Here is a 21,686-nt window from a genome sequence, read left to right as displayed (position 1 = left end):
GAGGCTTGGATAAGCGAGGCTTGGATAAGTGAGACTCTATTGTAGTTCCTTTGCTTGCATAGTAGACAAGTCACAAGATGGTCCAATGAATTTCAAGAGAGGTTTCCGTCCATTAAATCGCCTTGAATTTGGGCCAAAGTTTTTACCCTTCCTATTGTTGCATCATTAATAAAGACCAACGAACACCATGGCCACCTCCAAAAACACTAATAGAATAGTAACAACGTATTAAATATCACTTTCTGTGTTTAATGTATCAAGAAAACAACTTATAAGCCACTGTATGTTCCCAATAGGTTCCATGATATTTATGAAAGACTACGGTTCATTGAGTACATTCTTGAATTGTTTGAACTGAATAACAAAAGTAAGTACAGTAGAGTCTCACTTATCCAACCCTCGCTTATCCAAGCTTCTGGATTATCCAACGCATTTTTGTAGTCAATGTTTTCAATATAATGTGATATTTTGGTGCTAATTTTGTAAATACAGTAATTACAACATAACATTACTGGTTATTGAACTACGTTTTCTGTCACATTTGTTGTATAACATGATGTTTTGGTGCTTAATTTGTAAAATTATAACCTATTTTGATGTTTAATAGGCTTTTAGTTAATCTCTCCTTATTATCCAAGATATTCACTTATCCAGCGTTCTGCCGGCCCGTTTATGTTGGATAAGTGAGACTCTACTGTATTATGTATTAATAGTTGTCAATTTTACTAAGCTAGAAAACACTTTGTACAATTGTATTAATGTTACCCAATACTTGCAGACTCTTCCACCGGACGAAGACTATAGGTACAGTAGAGTCTCACTTATCCAAGCTTCGCTTATCCAAGCTTCTGGATTATCCAATCCATTTTTGTAGTCAATGTTTTCAATATATCGTGATACTTTGGTGCTAAATTTGTAAATACAGTAATTACAACATAACATTACTGCGTATTGAACTACTTTTTCTGTCAAATTTGTTGTAAAACATGATGTTTAGGTGCTTAATTTGTAAAATCATAACCTAATTTGATGTTTAATAGGCTTTTCCTTAATCCCTCCTTATATCCAAGCTATTCGCTTATCCAAGCTTCTGCCTGCCCATTTAGCTTGGATAAGTGAGACTCTACTGTAGTATGTATTAATAGTTGTCAATTTTACTAAGCCAGAAAACACTTTGCACAATTGTATTAATGTTACCCAATACTTGCAGACCCTTCCACCAGACGAAGACTATAGGTAGTTGAAACTGGTCATGGATCAAGGGTCTACTTATCTTTTGTGAAGAAACAAGAAAGTAAACAAGACAGTTTACTCCATTGTGAATGTAACTACCATTCATTATACTGAGAATGCAACAGTTTGATTGTCATTTGTAACCATTTATCTGAAATTTATATTCATTTATTGTACATAATACAATGTTGAATGGTATTTAATTCATTGTTATTATTCCATTAATGGACACTTGTTAGTTCAAGCCCTTGGGAACCCATTTTTTTAATAGCAGCTCCAAAAACGAACATATATATTGCCTCTTGGAATCATCATTTGCTGAATGGAGAAAGGCACCATTGGGCATTGCGCCTTGAGGGGAATGTGGGGTCTCTACTAATGTAGTAAGAAGACATAAGAAGAATAAGAGGACTCAATGGTCAACTTTCTTCAAGTTGGCCACATAATGACACTTGAGGACCTAGGTCAGGCTTGGGCAAACTTGGGCCCTCCAGGTGTTTTGGACTTCAACTCCCACAATTCCTAACAGCTGGTAGGCTGTTAGGAATTGTGGGAGTTGAAGTCCAAAACACCTGGAGGGCCCAAGTTTGCCCAAACCTGACCTAGATGTATCTGGAGAAATGTTTTTTATAGGAATTACTTGGTCTTCCAGCATGACTCAATGACCAACGTTTGGAGGAAGGTGTCCATAGAGTCCTTGAGATTCTTGGAGAGAACACTCTAATCAAATCTGTGAATAATTATATTTGCCAAAAATCCAACCCACCACCATGGAAGGTTGACTGTATCAGCTATTAAGGAAGGACATTCTGCTCATTAGCAAAACAACTGCAGGTCCAACATAATTAAAGCAAAACTGAACATTGTAGGTCACATTTCCAGGATAAGTCTGGATACTAGCTTATCCACAATGCTTTAGATCGAAACCAGAATTGCAGGAAGTAGGAAGAAGAGGTGAAAAGTGGGGCAGGATTTGGCTCACCAACACCCAACCAACTCTTCACCTTGGACTGAGTCACTGGTTCACTTTCATTTTTATTTCTAAACACAGGTTCCTGCTCTTTACTTTTGAAGGCACCTTGTGTGGTCCTCCTTTGGGAAGGGACAAAAGGTGGCTTCCATGCCCTATGATGATCCTAGTCCACTTTTTGTCCAAATTTGAATGGGATTATATTGTTTGAGAATGGGTTCAACCATTTAGCACAGCTCTGTGGAAGTTTAATATCCAAGAGTGGATTCACAGTATGGGTTTTTGTCTGAACTTTAAATGATATACATTTGTGGAGAAGTCTTCAAAGTCTAGTTTCACTACCAGTTTCCACTGCCCTTGGGTCTCCTATGTGGAGATCCCATCAGAGCCTGAATTTTTTAGCTGCAATAATCTTGTTATTGTTGTGTGCCTTCCAAGTTGTTTGATCTTATGGAGACCCAACCATGAGGTTTTCCAGGGAAAGATGTATTCATCATAGGGGTTTGCCATTGTCTTCCTTCAAGGAGAACTTGCCCAAATTCATCTTAGGACCTCAAAACTCTGCAAAGTCAACACGGGACTCACAAAAATAAGTGTGTTTTGGCTTCATTGAATTGAGATATGAAATAGAGCAAGACATTATAGATCGTACTGATCAATTATGTCTTTTTCCAAGAAGGACTTGCCCAAGTTCACCATAGGGCTTCAAAACTCAACCACGTGCACTAGAGACATGGGATACACCAAAATAAGTGGGTTTTAAGCTTCAACTGAATTGACACATGGAACATAGCAAGAGATTATAGACTGGACTAATCAATTATGTCTTATTCTGAGGAAGACTTGCCAAAGTTCACCATAGGACCTCAACTAGGGAAAGATCAACATGGGACTTCCTTGACTTGACACATGGAACACAGTGAGAGATTATAGACTAGACTGATCAATTATGCTTTCTCCAAGGAAGAGTTGCTCATAGTATCTTTAAATGCAACCCTATGCACTGGGCAATGTCAACATGGGATTCATCAGAGTCACTGGATTTGGACTTCACTCAATCGACATATGAAACAGAGAGAAGCATTGAAGGTTGAAGTGATGTATGATGGGATATAATCCCTCCCCAGACGTGGACCTTCTCCAGGTGAATTGAGAAGCCACTTCTGTTGTGTAGAGCATGAATTGTGTAGAGCATGAATTAAACCCAAAAAGGATTGCACCACCACCATTGCTATGTAAATCTAGGTACTATATCCAATGATCATAGCTCCAAGTCCTTTTCTCCATTCTTTTTATGGGGATGAGTGATTGTTTTATGTCTAGAAAGCCAGAAGAGACAAAAGAGTTGTCTTTGCTTTGCCAAATTTGAGGGGTTCTTTTTAATTACTTTTTGCCTCCTAAATGGAGAAGACCAAAGTTTTCCACAGATAAGACCTTGTAGCTTCATTCAGAACAAAATATTAAAAATGTCAAATCAAACTCATTTTAGTTATTTTTGGAAAAAAACTACATTTTCCATATTCCAAATGGGATGGTTTACGCTAAATGAAATTAGAGATGACACATTGTTCTAAAAAAAAGCGTCACCTTTCTGTAAAAAGCTCTTTGTGTTAAATATTTGCAATTTTTACACAACATCTGTTTTCATCTATGATAAATGTTTGCAATTTTTACAAAACACCTGTTTTCCTCTTACAGACATATGATTCCAAAATTTTTGGAAATTTTGTTTCTCAACACTGAATTTCTACCATAAGAAATGTTGAGAGATGCATGATTTCGACCTGGACCCACCACTGAGATCACAATACAATTCAAAAAAGTCGTGTTTTTGTTTGACAACTCCCCAATTTTCCAAGCTAGCTGCCATCTTAGTTGGGGATTCTGTGATTTGTAGCTCAAATACTTAACTTTCCTAAGTTTTCACCTCTTGCATATTGCAGATTGGGGTGGGCTGCTAAGAACCGTATCCAAAGAAGGGGGATTTTAAGAGATAAACCATGTTGCTTTGCTCAGAGTGACCCCAACCCCAAAGGCCTTATTGAATCTTTTGCAGAATTGCAGAAGGTAAAAAAGGTAACACGAAGGCTATAGCGAAAACAAGTCATCCAACACTCATCATAACATCCATCCGCCAGCAGAAATAAAGTCTCTCGATTCTGTACACCGCACTAGTCTCTGACCAGCATTAAAAAGCCATTGCAGGTTTACAACTCAAGCAAATCCAGCATTTCTGTCTCGACAGGGAAATGCGCATCTTGCAGAAGAACTGAGACCGGCTCAGAGGAAACATCGGACAGTTCTTTGCAGAAAGAAACAAGAGGAAAAGAAACCAAAGTACGTGACCACGGAGAAGGCACTTTGTGGTGGTTCCAGACCTGGCCAATGTTATATAGCTACCGAAAGACGTCTGTGTTCGGTTCTTGGAAAAAGCTCAACTCCTTGCAAAAGTTTGTCCTCCCAACTAAGTTGAAAACTATTTGGCCCAGCTGCAACCCTTCTTCTCGGTGCACCTTCTGGGTTATTTTTACGATCTTGAACAAGAACTCTCCGCCCTTCCAGCTGGTTTTGTGAGTTGGCGGAAGGGGATTTTTGGGGGCCAGGAATGTTTGAGCCCAGCGTCATTTCTTGGGGGGCGTCTCTCTCCGCATTCCTGACAGCTCACCCCTGAGGCAGGCAGAGAAGAGGCTTCAAAGGAGGACATGAAAGAGAGAGAAAGAGAGAGAAAAAGAGAGAGAAAGGAGGAGAGAAGGTGAAGAACCAAGGCTGGGAAGAAGGAGGAGCAACAGCGGCTGTCTGAGAAGTACCTTCATGATCCCAAGGGTCCACTCTAGTCTATCCGTTGCCTTTTGTGCTACTGAATTTGGGGAGCAAAGTGAAATGGATCCAAACATGAGGCAACGTAGTAGGTCCTTGGTATCCATTGGGTCCCCATGGATACCAACATCCACAGATGATCAAATCCTATTACAGTAGAGTCTCACTTATCCAACGCTCTGGATTATCCAATGCAATTTGCCTCCTGCCCCGATCCACAGCTGTTTCTCTAGGCAGCAAGGATTGAACTTTTTATGGATTTAATTTGCGACAATGTTGCTACTTTAAGTTCATTTTATGCAATTCTATCTTTATTTGTAGTCAATTTGTTAATACGTAGCCAATGTATTTGTAGTGAATGATTTCAATATACAGTAGAGTCTCACTTATCCAAGCTAAACGGGCCAGCAGAAGCTTGGATAAGCGAATATCTTGGATAATAAGGAGGGATTAAGGAAAAGCCTATTAAACATCAAATTAGGTTATGATTTTACAAATTAAGCACCAAAATTTCATGTTACACAACAAATTTGACAGAAAAAGTAGTTCAATATGCAGTAATGTTATGTTATAATTACTGTATTTACGAATTTAGCACCAAAATATCACGATATATTGAAAACATTGACTATAAAAATGGCTTGGATTATCCAGAGGCTTGGATAAACGAGGCTTGGATTAGTGAGACTCTACTGTATTGCAATGTTTTGGTGCTAAATTCACAAATACAGTAATTACTACATAATATTGCCATGTTTTGGACTGCTTTTTCTGTCGATTTGTTGTAAAACATGATGTTTTGGTGCTTAATTTGTAAAATCATAACCTAATTTGATGTTTAATAGGCTTTTCCTTAATCCCTCCTTATTATTCAAGATATTCGCTTATCCAAGGTTCTGCCAGCCCGTTTAGCTTGGATAAGTGAGACTCTACTGTAAGTTGAATTGGTTGGGAGTCTATTATGAGATATTCACTGAAAAACTAGAGCAAACTGTGCTGCAGGATGTCCCGTTTGCAAACCCAAAGTTTTTACAGTTTGATAAAACCTTTCTATGTTTTTATGATAGACCCAATTAGGAAACAACACTTATAACCCAGGAACAAAGACCATGTTTTATAGTGCAATGCAACTAAAGCAATATTTATCTCTCTCTATAAAAGTCAATGTACTCGTATGTATGTGTCTTTGATGGTTGGTTGGCTTTGTACCCAGGAACAAATATTATGTTGCATAGTGCTGGGTATGTTGCAAGCCTTTCTGAATCTCACACTGGGGAAAAGGCTGGATGTAAATAAATAAATGTAGTAGTAGTAATGATCATTATGTTGGTGTATTTTGGTATAAGGGTGAAATGTTGAATCAAGTGTTTTGCTGTTGGAGTTTGGCAACTGTGTATTCCGGCATGCTTTCCAGCAGCACACGGGTTAATGGCAGGCCAGCTTGAATGATAGCCTGCCTAGCCAATAGATCAAGCCTTCCGGTCTCAGAGGGCAGACAGGACGTTTCTCATTCTTCTATGGAATATGGGAGTTGCCAGCAGATGAGCTTTGCTGACGATCGGCAAAGAGTAAGGACATGCTTTGCCTTGCTAAGGAAAGCATGTGTCCAATGAGCGATGGACTTTGTACTGTAAATAGTTTGTATATATAATAAAGCCTTGGAACAGCGACCAGCTGAATTACAACTGTAGTGTCGTTTGTCGGTGCTACTAAGCCGGACACTTGAGCAGTCTGACAGAGGATGGATTGGTGAGAGGCCTGGCTCACCAATAAATCAGGGTGGTTTGGAGCTAATTAACCCCCTGACACATTATTCTAATTACTACTCAGAAGCCTTCCAAAGCTATGAGAGGGGAGAGCTAGCCTCTGTGTCAGGGATTGCACCAAGGGCTGAAACTGCCCTTAATGGATTGAAACTCAGCAAAGGGAAAGCTTGGCTGGATATGAAAGCAAGCCGGCGAGGCTTCTGACGCCCCGCAGGGCTGGGATGGATCCAGAGGCAGATGTTCTTGCCAGCTTCAGCCCCGTTGGCTTCAAAAAGGTTCTCATTCCGCCAAACTCGATGGGAACCCATTGATCTAAAGTAGGCATGGGCCAACTTCGGCCCTTCGGGTGTTTTGGACTCCAACTCTCACAATTCCTAACAGTCGGTAGGCTGTTAGGAATTGTGGGAGTTGAAGTCCAAAACACCTGGAGCCACAGATGATCATGATGATGATGATGACAACGAAGTGAAATTCTGGGGGATGTTTAGCACATACAGTAGAGTCTCACTTATCCAACACTCGCTTATCCAACGTTCTGGATTATCCAACGCATTTTTGTAGTCAGTATTTTCAATACATCGTGATATGTTGGTGCTACATTCGTAAATACAGTAATTACTACATAGCATTACTGTGTATTGAATACTTTTTCTGTAAAATTTGTTGTATAACATGATGTTTTGGTGCTTAATTTGTAAAATCATAACCTAATTTGATGTTTAATAGGCTTTTCCTTAATCTCTCATTATCCAACATATTCACTTATTCAACATTCTGCTGGCCCGTTTACGTTGGATAAATGAGACTCTACTGTACATGTAATTCTTATTGTATTTCTACTTTTGTATCAACACAATTATTTAACTGATTTTAATTTCTGTATTTGCCTTGTTTTTGATTTCTATTGGTTGTGCCATGCTATTTTTGGCTACCTTGCGACCCTAAGGAGAGCAAGGCAGGGTAAACATAACATAACAACAACAACAACAACAACAACAACAACAACAATGTGGTGCAGGGTGGTTAGCAGCCAGCTACAATAAATCACTCTGACCAAGAGGTCATGAGTTCAAGGCCAGCCCGTGTTGGGTTGAGAACCCGACAATTAAAATTTTTTTTAAAATAGCCCCTGCTTGTTGTTGACCTAAGCAACCCGAAAGATAGTTGCATCTATCAAGTAGGAAATTTAGGTACCACTTATGTGGGGAGGCTAATTTAGGACACCATAAAAATCACCCAGCTGCCATTGGAATGAGGAAGTGCCGTCGCAGTGGATGATGAAGCAGCTGCTCCCCCTGTGGCTGGAATCGAGCATAACCTCAGGAAGCTGGAAGCTGGAAAAGTTTAAATTGCCTCTGCGTCTGTCTCTGTCTCTGTTCTATTTTATATGGCATTGAATGTTTGCCTTATATGTGTATAATGTGATCCGCCCTGAGTCTCCTTCGGGGTGTGAAGGGCGGAATATAAATAAATAATTAATAAATAATGCAACAATAATAATAACAATAATAATTATTTTTACTAACCTATAAGTTTAATGTAATTTTTTTTAAAAAAAATGTATGTTGTAGATCTTAAATTGCATTATTTTTTCCTATGTTATAAGCTGCTTTGAGTCTCTGTTGTTGTTGTTGTTGTTGTTGTTCTTATAATTGTTATCAGCCTTTCCTTCAATTTTGTTTTCTTGAATAGTTCCTTGCCAAAATTGAAGGTAAAGCTAACAACAACAACAGCATATCAAGACTCAAAGCAGCTCACAACATAGGAAAATAATGCAATTTAAGTTCTACAACATATAAAAAATTAATAACATTAAACCTATAGGTTAATTAAAAAATCACATGTCTGTTTTCCAAACTTTCTGTCTAATTTGGGGAATCTGAAATTGAGTTTAGGGATGGCAACTATAAATACCATGTTTGCAGGGGTTTTGTACATGGTTTGAACAATTTTAGGGTGAAAAAACTTTTTTAAAAGGGGGCTGGAGCATTTTGGGGTTGTCTTCTTCATTTTATAGGAATTAGGAGTTGCTGTTATTTACAGTATTTATATTTCGCCTTTCTCCCCGTGGGGATTCAAGGCAACTAACAATCCATTGTTTTAGAAAGCACAACATTAAAATATATATAAAAAATGAAATAATACAGTGTGGGTCAATGTTGGGGAACTGGACCCTTGTGATCCTGAAGGTACTTGAGAAGGAGGAAAAAAGAAAGCAAAGCATTCCGACAAAACAGACCAAAGGAACTAAAACCAAATAGCAACAAGAGAGGGAAAAAAGCCAAACCAGCCGATCTGGAGGGCGGCTCAAGCTTCTCGTTACAAATGATCGTTTTACAAAGTGTGAGGCTTGTCGACAGGCTCAAAGCAGGGCTCCGGAGCGCATAGCGGGGCACATGCTTCACATGCAAAACGTTCCAGGTCCGAGGGCAGGCAGCATCTCTCCTCTTAAGAATGAATGTCTCAAAGCCATGCCACTTGCCATGACACAAATGCCAGCGCACAGCAGCCAACGCATCGAAGAAAAGACTGTGTGGCATGCGGTGCACACTTACAGCGCAACCCCAGCCCATTCAATGGGGCAAATCCCCAGGAATTTGGATACAGGATTGCACCCTTAAGATTGCATGATGCATTCAATGGGGCAAATCCCAAGATTGTGCCCTTAAGTTTGCATGATGCATTTAATGGGGCAAATCCCCAGGAATTTGGATATAAGATTGCACCCTTAAGATTGCATGGTGCATTCAATGGGGCAAATCCCAGGATTGTACCTTTAAGTTTGCATGATGTATTTAATGGGGCAAATCCCCAGGAATTTGGATATAGGATTGCACCCTTAAGATTGCATGGTGCATTCAATGGGGCAAATCCCAGGATTGTACCCTTAAGATTCCATGATGCATTCAATGGGGCAAATCCCAGGATTGTACCTTTAAGTTTGCATGATGTATTTAATGGGGCAAATCCCCAGGAATTTGGATATAGGATTGCACCCTTAAGATTGCATGATGCATTCAATGGGGCAAATCCCAGGATTGCACCCTTAAGATTCCATGATGCATTCAATGGGGCAAATCCCAGGATTGTGCCCTTAAGTTTGCATGATGCATTCAATGGGGCAAATCCCCAGGAATTTGGATATAGAATTGCACCCTTAAGATTGCATGGTGCATTCAATGGGGCAAATCCCAGGATTGTGCCCTTAAGATTCCATGATGCATTCAATGGGGCAAATCCCCAGGAATTTGGATATAGAATTGCATCCTTAAGATTGCATGGTGCATTCAATGGGGCAAATCCCAGGATTGTGCCCTTAAGATTCCATGATGCATTCAATGGGGCAAATCCCCAGGAATTTGGATATAGAATTGCATCCTTAAGATTGCATGGTGCATTCAATGGGGCAAATCCCAGGATTGTGCCCTTAAGATTCCATGATGCATTCAATGGGGCAAATCCCAGGATTGTGCCCTTAAGTTTGCATGATGCATTCAATGGGGCAAATCCCAGGACTGTGCCCTTAAGATTCCATGATGCATTCAATGGGGCAAATCCCAGGATTGTGCCCTTAAGTTTGCATGATGCATTCAATGGGGCAAATCCCCAGGAATTTGGATGCAGGATTGCACCCTTGAGACTGGATGGTGCATTGAAGCATGCATTAACCCTCAGAGGCATGGGTGATAGCTACACTGAAAAATTAATGCAGTTTGAGATGACTTTAGCTGTCAGAACAGCATTTTCCGCATAGCAAATTAACCATTCCTCTCTGCACAGGAAATGTTGTTTTCTGTCCCCACCAACCCCATGTGAATTTCTGCAGAGAATAAACTCAGAAGATTTGTGCCAATTCATTATTCTTCTTGATACAAGTTTCTCAGCACTCTGAGCATTGTTTTCCGGATATTTTTCCCATGTTCTTCCTAACCCTAGGTAAGAAGACAATTTTTGCAAAATGCTGGATTCCAGCCATTCTAGTTCCCAATGGGCCAAAAAAGGGTAGCTGATCTATCTGCAACACTGTGCGCTTAAGGCAAATGCCTGGTGTAAACGTCTATGGCCTTATGTACACTCAGCAGGAAGGCTGAATGTCTCATGTGTCAAGGAGAATGTTGCCTATCCCAGGAATCCGTATTAGATGCAGGACTGGATTGGTATCAAGTGGTTTTCACGTCACGCCGTGGTCAAACAGAAAAGCTCCCGTGCAATGCCTTCCAGCTGTTCCTTGGTCGTTTGCCAACCGCTGCTGAAGTTACGCAGGTCACTTTATTCTGGATGAATAAAGAATATAGGCCAAATTCCTGGGGATTTGCCCCATTAAATGCATCATGGAATCTTAAGGCTGCAATCCTGGGGTTTGCCCCATATTTTGGACACATGTCTCCAAAAGTTGAAAGGGACTTCTATATCTTTGCTCATTTTCAAGCAGGAAACATATGAGCGTATATACCCAACATTGTCCAGATGTCATTGGGATTTCTGCCCACCTGCTTTCTCCCTTCTCCTTCTTTCTTTCCTTTCTTCCTTCTTCTTTATTCCTCCTCCCTCCCTGACTTCCTTATCCTTCCTTGCTTTCTCTTCCTTTTCTCTTTCTTCATTGCTTTCCTTCCTTTCTCCCTTACTTCCCATTATACAAATACCAACTTTCTTTCCCAGCAACATCACATAGGGCCACTTTGTCAAGTAGATAATACTGTGTTAGATAGAAATGTGTTGTCTGTTAACTCCATTGTGCATTGCTGTTGGGAAAAATACAGTTCTAATAGACATGTGGTCACAGCATCTTCCACTGATGTGGAACCAGAGGGTCAGAAAAAAAGAGCTGAGTCATGAACATGTGGCTGGCATCATTTCTTGTATCATTTGTATCATATTGTATCATTTCTTGTTGTCCCTATGTGATAACAAGAAGCCTATGGGTATAAAAGTAATGGGCAGGCATGTGCACGCTCTCTCGTCATGATGCTCTCTCACCATGTGGACCTCTCACCATGAGGATCTCTTGCTATGATCATTGCTTCTTGTTGTATTGTTGCTATATTGTTGCTGTGAGTATATCTTCATATATACCAATGTGTAAATAGTTGTACAAAAGCAATGAGTAAAGATTAAAGCCTCCAAAGAACTTTGGATGAAAGCCAGAGCTCAAGTGTCTTATTAAAGCAGTAAACGGCAAATAAGGTAAATCTCTGCTAAATACTGATAAAGACTCTGTTGCGTTTTGGTTTAATTTAATTGCTTGCCCTGAGACAATAAGTCTCATGCAGAACACAGGGAGGATGTGAGAGAAGGAATCACGTATATACCCGGCTGGTGTTTCGTTTCTACCTCAACAAACTTCACCTAGCAACAGTCTTTGTGGATCACGGACCTGCAGTTATTCACTCTTGTTGTCGTGCATCTAAGTTCTATAAATACCATCCGTTGCTTTGACCAAAGTAAAAAAGACTAGCCCCTGTCTTCCTGTTACTATGGCAGCTGCCCATTTTCTATCCAAATAATATATTCCGGTCCACAACACACAGACATGTCATGCGCATATCATGCACAATTCACCAAAACTCAAGGAATGTGGTTCAGACCATGCCGCAATAAAGGGTCGATTTGTACACTGAATCCAGATTCTGATCTGGCCTGCTCTTGAGTGCGAGTGCCCCCTCCCCTTAATTCCTAGTCCCTGGACCTCCTCCAAATATACGTTGGTCCACAACACACAGACACCTCATGCGCAAACCATGCACAATTCACTGAAGCTCAAGAAACGTGGTTCAAACCATGCCGAAATGTAAAGTCGGTTTGTGCATTGAATTCGGATTCCGATCCGGCCCGCTCTTGAGTGCGAGTGCCTCCCCCTTAATTCCTACTCCCTGGACTCTCTCCAAATATATGTTGGTCCACAACACACAGACACCTCATGCGCAGACCATGCACAATTCACTGAAGCTCAAGAAACGTGGTTCAAACCATGCCGAAATGTAAAGTCGGTTTGTGCACTGAATCCGGATTCCGAGCTGGCCCGCTCTTGAGTGCGAGTTCCCCCTCCCCTTAATTCCTAGTCCCTGGACCCCCTCCAAATATATGTTGGTCCACAACACACAGACACCTCATGCGCAGACCATGCACAATTCACTGAAGCTCAAGAAACATGGTTCAGACCATGCTGAAATGTAAAGTCAGTTTGTGCATTGAATCCGGATTCCGATCCGGCCCGCTCTTGAGTGCGAGTGCCTCCCCCTTAATTCCTACTCCCTGGACTCTCTCCAAATATATGTTGGTCCACAACACACAGACACCTCATGCGCAGACCATGCACAATTCACCGAATCTCAAGAAACGTGGTTCAAACCATGCCGAAATGTAAAGTCGGTTTGTGCACTGAATCCGGATTCCGATCCGGCCCGCTCTTGAGTGCGAGTGCCTCCCCAATTCCCGGTCCCTGGACCCCTTGGGTCCCCTCCACTCACTGTTTCTGTAGCAAATGCTGGTGTTGCTGTTGTTGTTGTTGCTGCTGCCTGTAGGTCTCGATCGTGTGCTGAGGGAGGTACTGCATCAGCTCCAAAGACTCCTTGATCTTCAGCAGCATCTCGTATGTCTCCCGGCCCCGAACCTGCGCAGAAAAGAGAGGAAATAGATATTACTGAACAAGAGGTACATCGGATCAACAGCAATTAACAATATCAACAACATTACAGACTTCACAGCTGAATTAGGATCTAATAAATCAGGCATGGGCAAACTTCAGCCCTCCAGGTGTTTTGGACTTCAACTCCCACAATTCCTAACAGCCGGTAGGCTGTTAGGAATTGTGGGAGTTGAAGTCCAAAACACCTGGAGGGCTGAAGTTTGCCCATACCTGATCCATAGAAAGGACAAGGGAGGAGAGGGAAAGGATGCAACTAAGTAGGACCAGATTTGCAGGCACTCCGGAATTAAATATTGACCATATTGTCGCACCTCAGGTTAGCTTCACCTTGCTAAAGACACCAGGCTGCACACAGGACGTAGTCTTTTATAGTTTATTAGGAAATAGGCAGAAAGATAGTTCATAAAAGGTAAAAGTTCGGTTCTAAAATATAGTTACAAAACACCCAATGTGATCTTAAATGAATCTATTGCACTTTATCTATTTAAAATTTGTAACTCATAAAGTGCACCTTGCTTATCCGCTATTGGAACCTCATTGTTTTTAATTCGATGTTTTTAATACCACGTTGTGTTTTTTCGGCTGCTGTGTATATATTATTATTGGTTTTTATTATTGTTCTTTGATGTTTCATATTCTATTTTATCATTGTTTTGTATCTGATTTTGCTGTAAGTCGGGGGAGATGGAGGCGGGATATAAATAAACTTATTATTATTATTATTATTATTATTATTATTATTATTATTATTATTATTAAAACAAGGCTGTAATCATCAAATCCATAGAAGCATAGGCATGAAACAAGATCCTTTCCAAGGAAGCCGAAGTTCCAGAAACGAGAATATATCCAGGCTACAAGGTAATACAGGAACGCAGACTTTGTTTTTGACTCAAGCTAAGAAGTTGCTTTTCACAAAGATTCCTCTCTCAGTAGACTGTTTTAATAGCATGACATGAAGGCATTTCTTTGCCCTTTGACCTCCCTCTTATTTGCTATTCGGAGGCTTCTACGCAACCCTGAAATTCCAACTGACTAGCGCGATCGAGCTCAGTGACCTCATTGTCAAGCCACTGAGCTCGTTAGTGTTATCAGAGCTACTCTCCCCTTCCGCTTCTCGCACCTGAAAACCATCATCAGAAACAACATCATTTCTTCACATGGGAAAAAACTCTCTGCTCTTCATTTCCCACAGCAGGAACACTCTGCACCTGAATCCCATAATTCCCATCAGAGTCATCTCGAAACTCATCCTGAATCTGAATCCCGTCATTATGCACTTGCATCCCCGAATCCTCATCAGAGTCACACAAAGGCAAAGGCTGAGTCACAACACAGATTTGGTCTTCCCTCTCCCATTGCTACCATTTTTGATGCTCCAGAAGTCAATGTCATAGATCCTTATCTGGTGTGTTATAGAACAACTCTATGAGTTTCATAATAGGTTTGCTGTATAGTAGTAACCTAGCATTAAGGAAATTTCCAAGATGTCCTTGTGAGTGAAGTTAATTACTACCAAGGTTCTGCAACCATCACATAAAGTTACGAATGAAGAAAACCTGGGCAACTTCTCAGATATGGATTCATGACAGTAGAACATGTATCACTGGATTCTCATTACAAGACAAAACCTTCTACTCAAGTAGGGTAAGAGCTCTTTGACAACATGATGGAGTCTCCTTCATAGAGGCTGGATGGTTATCTTTTGGGAGTGCCTTGGTTGTGTATTCCTGATAGGATATTAGACTAATTGGCCCTTCCCATTTAGGAGTCCATGATGTTGCTCTAAATCTATTTGTCGATCCCAACTGGAGCAGACCCAATGAATCAAAGGCATTTTTTTGCTAAGCCAAGACTTAAATATGTTCCATCCATTCAATGGACATTGTGATGTCTCATGGGCCTTGTAGTCCCGTTCCTAGTGCTATTGTGGCAGAAGAGGAGGAAAACATGGGATTTCCACCGGTTCAGCTTGAATCGGAGCCTCTCCACCTGGAGGATGTTTGTCCTCAGGAAGTTAACCAAACAAGCCTTGGGCAGAATTCTCCCCCGTTTTCCCGAAAGGACAATTATAATAGAGATAGAGGAGTCAGGGAGGCTAATCGCCGGAGTCTCAGAATCGCTGCCAAACAACTAGCAGATTAGGTCTGCTTCCCTTGGGAAATTCTAAGGAGTCATGCATCTGGACAGAGTTGGGTTTCGCTTCTTGTTCTCCAGGGAAAGTGTTCTGTTGGCGGGAAAACAAGACCCTATATAGGGGTTTTGCTGCAAGGGGAACCTTGCGGAGTCAGTTGATCAGCTTGAGAGAGAGATCGTGTGTGGACTTCGTATTCCTTGTTCCCTGCTTCCTGGATCTAGTTTCAAGTCTTGCCTTGTCTCACGTTTTGCCACGGACCTTGTTTCATGCTTCAAGTTGCCATGTTTCAAGTCTTTGATCCAGCCAAGAATCAAGCTTAAGTTCCAGTCTTGTTGTCAAGCTTCAATGGATAAGACCTTATCATCTCCCCACACTTCTGCTTGGCAAAGTGTGTGTTTCGGTTAATGGATTATAACTTTGAACTCTAATATCTTATATTGGACATTATTTTCTTGGACTATATTTGGCCTTTCCTGAAAGGTCTGCTTCTGAACTATATTCTTCACTTGTTTTTATTGACTTTATATAATTCTTTAATAAAGATATTAGATAGGTCTCTGCGCATGGTTATTGGTGCTCTGCAGCCTGGGTCCTGACAGACATAGAGTTGGCTCGACACATTTGCAGATTGATTACACTGGCCAAGACATATTTTTGTGCCTCAAATGGGAGCCCTATTTCTGGGTATATTAGACCTGCTAATTCCAAAAAATGCACCTGTTTCCCTCCATCAGGTTTGAGATACACAACACAGGTCATCTACCAGGTCCCATCTGCTTTTCCATAGAAAATCATCATCGCTACTGAGAACCACCAAGAGAAATTCAACATTGATTATGATCAAGGATTTGGTGACACAGCAAAGAACTTGAGGGAGTCAATGCCTGTCTAGGAGTCTAATGATTGACATCCCCAAATAAAGGACCTTGCACTTTCCATCTCTGAAGGGTTCACTCAAGTGATGCGAAAGAGTCATGAATGGAAAGAGTGCGCTTACTGGCAGGTATAAGAGCTCATCATCCGGAGTGCGCCTCTTTTTGACGGAAGTCATTTGGATGCCGTGGGTGCTCTGCCGGAAAGCTGTGACGGGAAGGAAAAAAGTGATTAATGGAACATTATGCTCATTTGATTGTATATTTTCAATGGCTTATTACAGCCAGCCCTCCACATTCTTTGGGGATAGGGGCATGGAGAAGTAGAGTGGGGAACACAAATCAAGAAATGGCTTATTTCTTTCTTGAAATGTCTAGGTCTTCCAGTACAACTCAGTCATCAACTTCTGCAAGAATCTGGGCACAGAACTGCATTAGACAACCTTTATGTTCAAGAGGTGTTCTTCCTAGAGACTATAGATCCTCCAGCTTGAACAGCCGATGTTAGGAATTGTGGGAGTTGAAGTCCAAAACACCTGGAAGGCCAAAGTTGGCCCATGCCTGAACTAGATCATCCAGTGATATTTTAGGTTTTCTTTTGCTGGAGTGCGACCATAGAGTTGTACTGTTGGACCTAGAAATGCTAGGGTCATGCTCCCTTAGGTCAGTGGTTCTCAACCTGTGGGTCCCCAGGTGTTTTGGCCTATAACTTCCAGAAATCCCAGCCAGTTTACCAGCTGTTAGGATTTCTGGGAGTTGAAGGTCAAAATATCTGGGGACCTCAGGTTGAGAACCACTGCTCTAGGTATTTTCAGGATGATTCTGTAGTATCCCTCTGCCAGAAGCAGTTCATTTCAGTAGGATCTACTATTATTTGCGGTTTCCTGTCTCCAAAATTTATCAGCCAAAGATTTTTTTTTTGGGGGGGGGGGGGGGGGTCGTGTATACTGTTTTTGTTTTAATTGGTAGGTCAACTTTGAGTCCCAGTTTGGGGGAAAGGATAGGACATAAATACGAGGGTTGAATGAAAAGTAATGCCTCCACCTTCGTTACTTGGGTTTGGATGGGAATATTTTAATGAATCAAACGCAGAAACGATCCTTAGAATGTGCTCTTTAACGACCACTATGCACTTTTCCACATAATCACCAGACAATTGGATACGTTTCTGCCAACGATGAACAAGTTTTCTGAAGCCATCACGGAAGAAGTCGACACTCTGTTCCCGCAACCGGCGTCTCACAGTTCACAAGCGTTTGATGCTAAGGCTTCCCCGTCTGCGCAGGGTTCCATACTTTGCACTTTAACAACACAACCGTTCAGTGCTAAGGCTTCCCCGTATGCGCAGGTTCCATATTTCGCACTTTAACAACACAACCGTTCCATGCTAAGGTTTCCCCATCTGCGCAGGGTTCCATACTTCGCACTTTAACAACACAACTATTCAATGCTAAGGCTTCCTGCCAAATGGAACTAACTGTAGAGGAGATTCTCCTGAACAGGCCGGTACTTGCCGCAGACCAGGACTGCCATCTGTTGAGGAGTTATGAAGGTGGAGGCATTACTTTTCATTCAACCCTTGTAATGATAATGATCCTTTCTGGTGAGGCATTTAGCCTTCTCTGCCCAAGAGGACCGGTGCCTCATCAATCTACAACTCCTGAGATCCCATAGCATTGATCCATGGCAGCTAAAGTGGGGTGATGGATAAACTGCAAAAGGTTCTGTGTAGCAAAATGTTTGCATTGCAAGAACCCCCTCCCGGAGAGTCTTTCTTCTAGCTCCGCGGGGCACCTGCACCCAACTACTTACGGCGCTTCGTACCGTCACCGTTCTTTGTGCCGTCGGAGACTTGCTGCTTCCGGATGCTGTCCTCGTCGGCCTTCCGGTCCCTTCCGGGGCAGGCGCAGATCCGAGCCTCAAAGCACCGGCGGCCCAGGACTTGTCCACTGCAGGAGAGCAAAAGCAGAGGTCCGTGAGCTCCCCAAGTGAAATAAAAATCACACAGCAAGGAGACAACTTTGGAAACATTTCATTCTTTCACATGAGAGGTGTTGGGAATCACCCTGGACTACTCAAGTCTAAATATAGTCAGACAGATGATAGAGTTAGATTGAGGGAATCCTTTCCCTGTTTCCAAAGCATGCCGAGACAGGCTTTACTGTGTTTCACTCTATCCTGTTTACGTCACATCCCTTACTTTGAAGTTAGTAGAAATGTGAATCTCCAGGGACACTAACTTCCCATTGGTCAGAATGTCTTTTATGGCCCCAATAAACTGGACCATTTTGGTTCATTCTTCTCCCTTTGTTCTTCTAGCTAACAAGCAGCATCTTGTTGTCTCTCCTGGCAAGATGTAACTATTTAGATGTTTGTTATTTTTGCTTTCTTATTTTTCCTTAGAAACCAGTCTAGAGTAGACTAGACAGCTCCCAAGCCTTTCTATCTACAATGGAATTATTTTTACCCGAATAAATACTTTTTGAACTTTTACTGAGACTCTGCACTCCATTGCAATCCTAAATGGTCAAAGGCTTCTCTTTGCTTGCCCCGTGTAAGTAACTGTTGCATTTGAAAGCTTTTGCTTTTGCTACTCTGCTGCATTTTGCTGGAATCTCCCCCAGAGAGGGTTAAATTGAGTCTAACCGCTCAGAGATTACAACAACAAGAGGATTCACATTCCTCGGTGTGAATTGGACACATGGAAAGAGGAGCCTCAAACTAGCAAACATGGTCCTTGACAGAAGATTACGTTGCACACAGGCTGGAGAGTTCAGCCTCGTGCAAAAAGGAATTGTCTGATAACTCAGGAAAGCACTATGTCCCAGCTGGGGCACGAAAACTATATGGACACAGATTGCAGAAATACACCTGAACCAAGTGAAGGGTTCCAGGTCTTATTTCCTGGCTCATCCCCAACTGTGTTGTTGAAGGCTTTCATGGCCGAAATCATGGGGTTGTTGTGTGTTTTCCGGGCACTATGGCCATGTTCCAGAAGCAATCTCTGGATTGCCATTTCGCCCACATCTATGGCAAGCATCCTCAGATATACCTCACAACCTCTGAGGATGCCTGCCATAGATGTGGGCAAAACATCAGGAGAGAATACTTCTGGAACATGGCCATACAGCCCGGAAAACACACAACATCCCTGTCATCCCCAACTCTTGCAATGAGTCCCCAAGACCTCCATAACTGAAGTAGGTTGCCACTTGCGATACTGCCCTTCCATGCCGGTGTTACTTACTCTCTTGTTTCGAGCGTCACAATGATAAGGATCGGACGCCGGTTCATGCCCCCAACGCAGCTGCTGTTGCACATGAAATTGTACAGCACAGTTGTAAATTCAGTGCCAACCTGAAGGACACAAAAAGGAAAGTGGAATTATTGTCTTGGTTGAACTTTGAGTCACCCAGCAGTGCCCAATGCACTCTGGCAATGGATGAGCTGGGTGAATGTTGACAATGGCAAAAGATAAGTGTGAATCATAGAACCATTGATTTGGAAGAGACCACAAGAGCCAACCAGTCAAACTCCCTTCTACCAGGGATGTCCGATTCAAGCTGTCCCAGCAGAGGCCCATCCAGCCTCAGTTTAAAGACCTCCAGAGAAGGAGAGTCCCGGTTGAACAGCTCTTGCCATTGGGAATCTCTTCCTCGTGTTATTTCCCTGCAATATGAACCCATTGCTCCATAGTCTCTAGAGCAGCAGAAGACAAGCCTTGCTCCTTTTCCCTCAATGTGACATCCTTTCAGATATTTACACATGACTCACATGTTCCCTCTCAACTTTCTTTTCACTCGACTCGAAGCTAAACATCCTCCTTGAAATTGCTTTCCTAAGAACTCAACACGGTTGTTATTCCAGATAAGAAGGTCTGACCAAAGCAGAAGAGAAGAAGATTCGGACTTCCCTCAATTTGTACACAATGTTCCCATTGATGCTTTTTTTAGCTGGCGCATCACTCTATTGACTCATGTTCAGCCTGTGTTCTACTCAGACTCCCAGATCCCTTTCAAATGGACTGATTTCAAACCAGAAGTCTCCTATCCTATACCTGGTCTTCCTTAGTCCATTGTGCCTACGCCGTCTTAAAAGACAACGGAGAAAGAACCTCAAGGAGAAGGAAAGAAGTCCCAACAAGGCACTGAAGTCGTGTCTTTAATGTTTGTTATTTAATTGGACTATGTCATTATTTTTGTTTGGTTGAAGTGTGTCCTATATCTTTGTCCTTTTTGGTGATGTATGTTCCATAATAACATTTTCAAACATGATTCAAAGACTGTACATAGACCATCTTCTACCAAAACATCTTCCTAGCCTGTTTTCATCAGCCAGCCCTAGGTTTCCTTGGGTGCTTCTACACTGGAGAATTAATGCACTTGACCCTACTTTAACTCAATGCGATGGGATCCTAGAAGTTGTAGTTCAGAGAATCATCAGCATCTTTTGCCACAGAAGGCAAAAAAAAATGTAAAACTCCATAAAACTATAACACTCATGATTCCATGGTACTAAGTCACGGCAGTTAATGTGGTGTCAAACCACATTAATTATACAGTGTAGATAGAAAGTGTTATGAAGAGGATGTAAGTAGCTTGTTTCCAGATATTCGAGAGCAGAGCTACTTAAACCTTTTCAACTTGCAACCTCTTTTCACCTGAGAAAGTTTTATGTGATGTAGGCAGGTAAGTAGATGTGTGTAGTAGTGGTAGTAGTGTGTGTAGATGTGTGTAGCAGTAGTAGTAGTGTGTGTGTGTATGGTACAATAACACTATGTAACACAATTTTTGTTTTTGGGATATAAATGTCATTTCCTGATTGGTTCTATCATAAAAAAACATGGAAAAAGTTTATGAAACTTAAAAAACTTTTTTTTTATAGGAAGGACCTCCTGCAGCACATTTTGCTATAGTTTTCCAATGACAATCTCATCATAATCCCCCGGTGGTGCAACGGGTTAAACCACTGAGCTGCTGAACTTGCAGACCGAAAGGTCGGCAGTTTGAATACAGGGAGCAGGGTGAGCTCCCACTGTTAGCCCCAGCTTCTGCCAACCTAGCAGTCCGAAAACATGCGAAGTAGATCAATAGGTACCGCTCCTGCGGAAAGGTAACCGCGCTCCATTCAGCCATGCCAGCCACATGACCCAGGAGATGTCTATGGACAATGCCGGCTCCTCAGCTTAGAAATGGAGATGAACACCACACCCCCGAGTTGGACACAACTAGACTTTAATGTCAAG

At 41.8% G+C, this 21,686-nt stretch overlaps 1 protein-coding gene across 3 annotated transcripts in view; it reads right to left on the bottom strand.

Annotated features, from left to right (window-relative positions):
* tp63 (tumor protein p63) overlaps positions 1-21,686 on the bottom strand; it is a 237,765-nt gene that overhangs the window by 18,737 nt on the left and 197,342 nt on the right. For all 3 annotated transcript variants that reach the window (XM_062976930.1, XM_062976931.1, XM_062976932.1), the window contains 4 exons: positions 19,689-19,798; positions 18,254-18,390; positions 16,567-16,649; positions 13,254-13,396 (listed from right to left, as the gene is read on the bottom strand). In XM_062976930.1, the coding sequence (XP_062833000.1) occupies positions 13,254-13,396; positions 16,567-16,649; positions 18,254-18,390; positions 19,689-19,798 (473 nt within the window). The remainder of the gene's footprint in view (positions 1-13,253; positions 13,397-16,566; positions 16,650-18,253; positions 18,391-19,688; positions 19,799-21,686) is intronic.

Source organism: Anolis carolinensis, chromosome 3 (genome assembly GCF_035594765.1).
Source record: "Anolis carolinensis isolate JA03-04 chromosome 3, rAnoCar3.1.pri, whole genome shotgun sequence".
Classification (NCBI taxonomy): Eukaryota; Metazoa; Chordata; class Lepidosauria; order Squamata; family Dactyloidae; genus Anolis; species Anolis carolinensis.
This window is presented reverse-complemented; position numbering and strand designations above follow the sequence as displayed.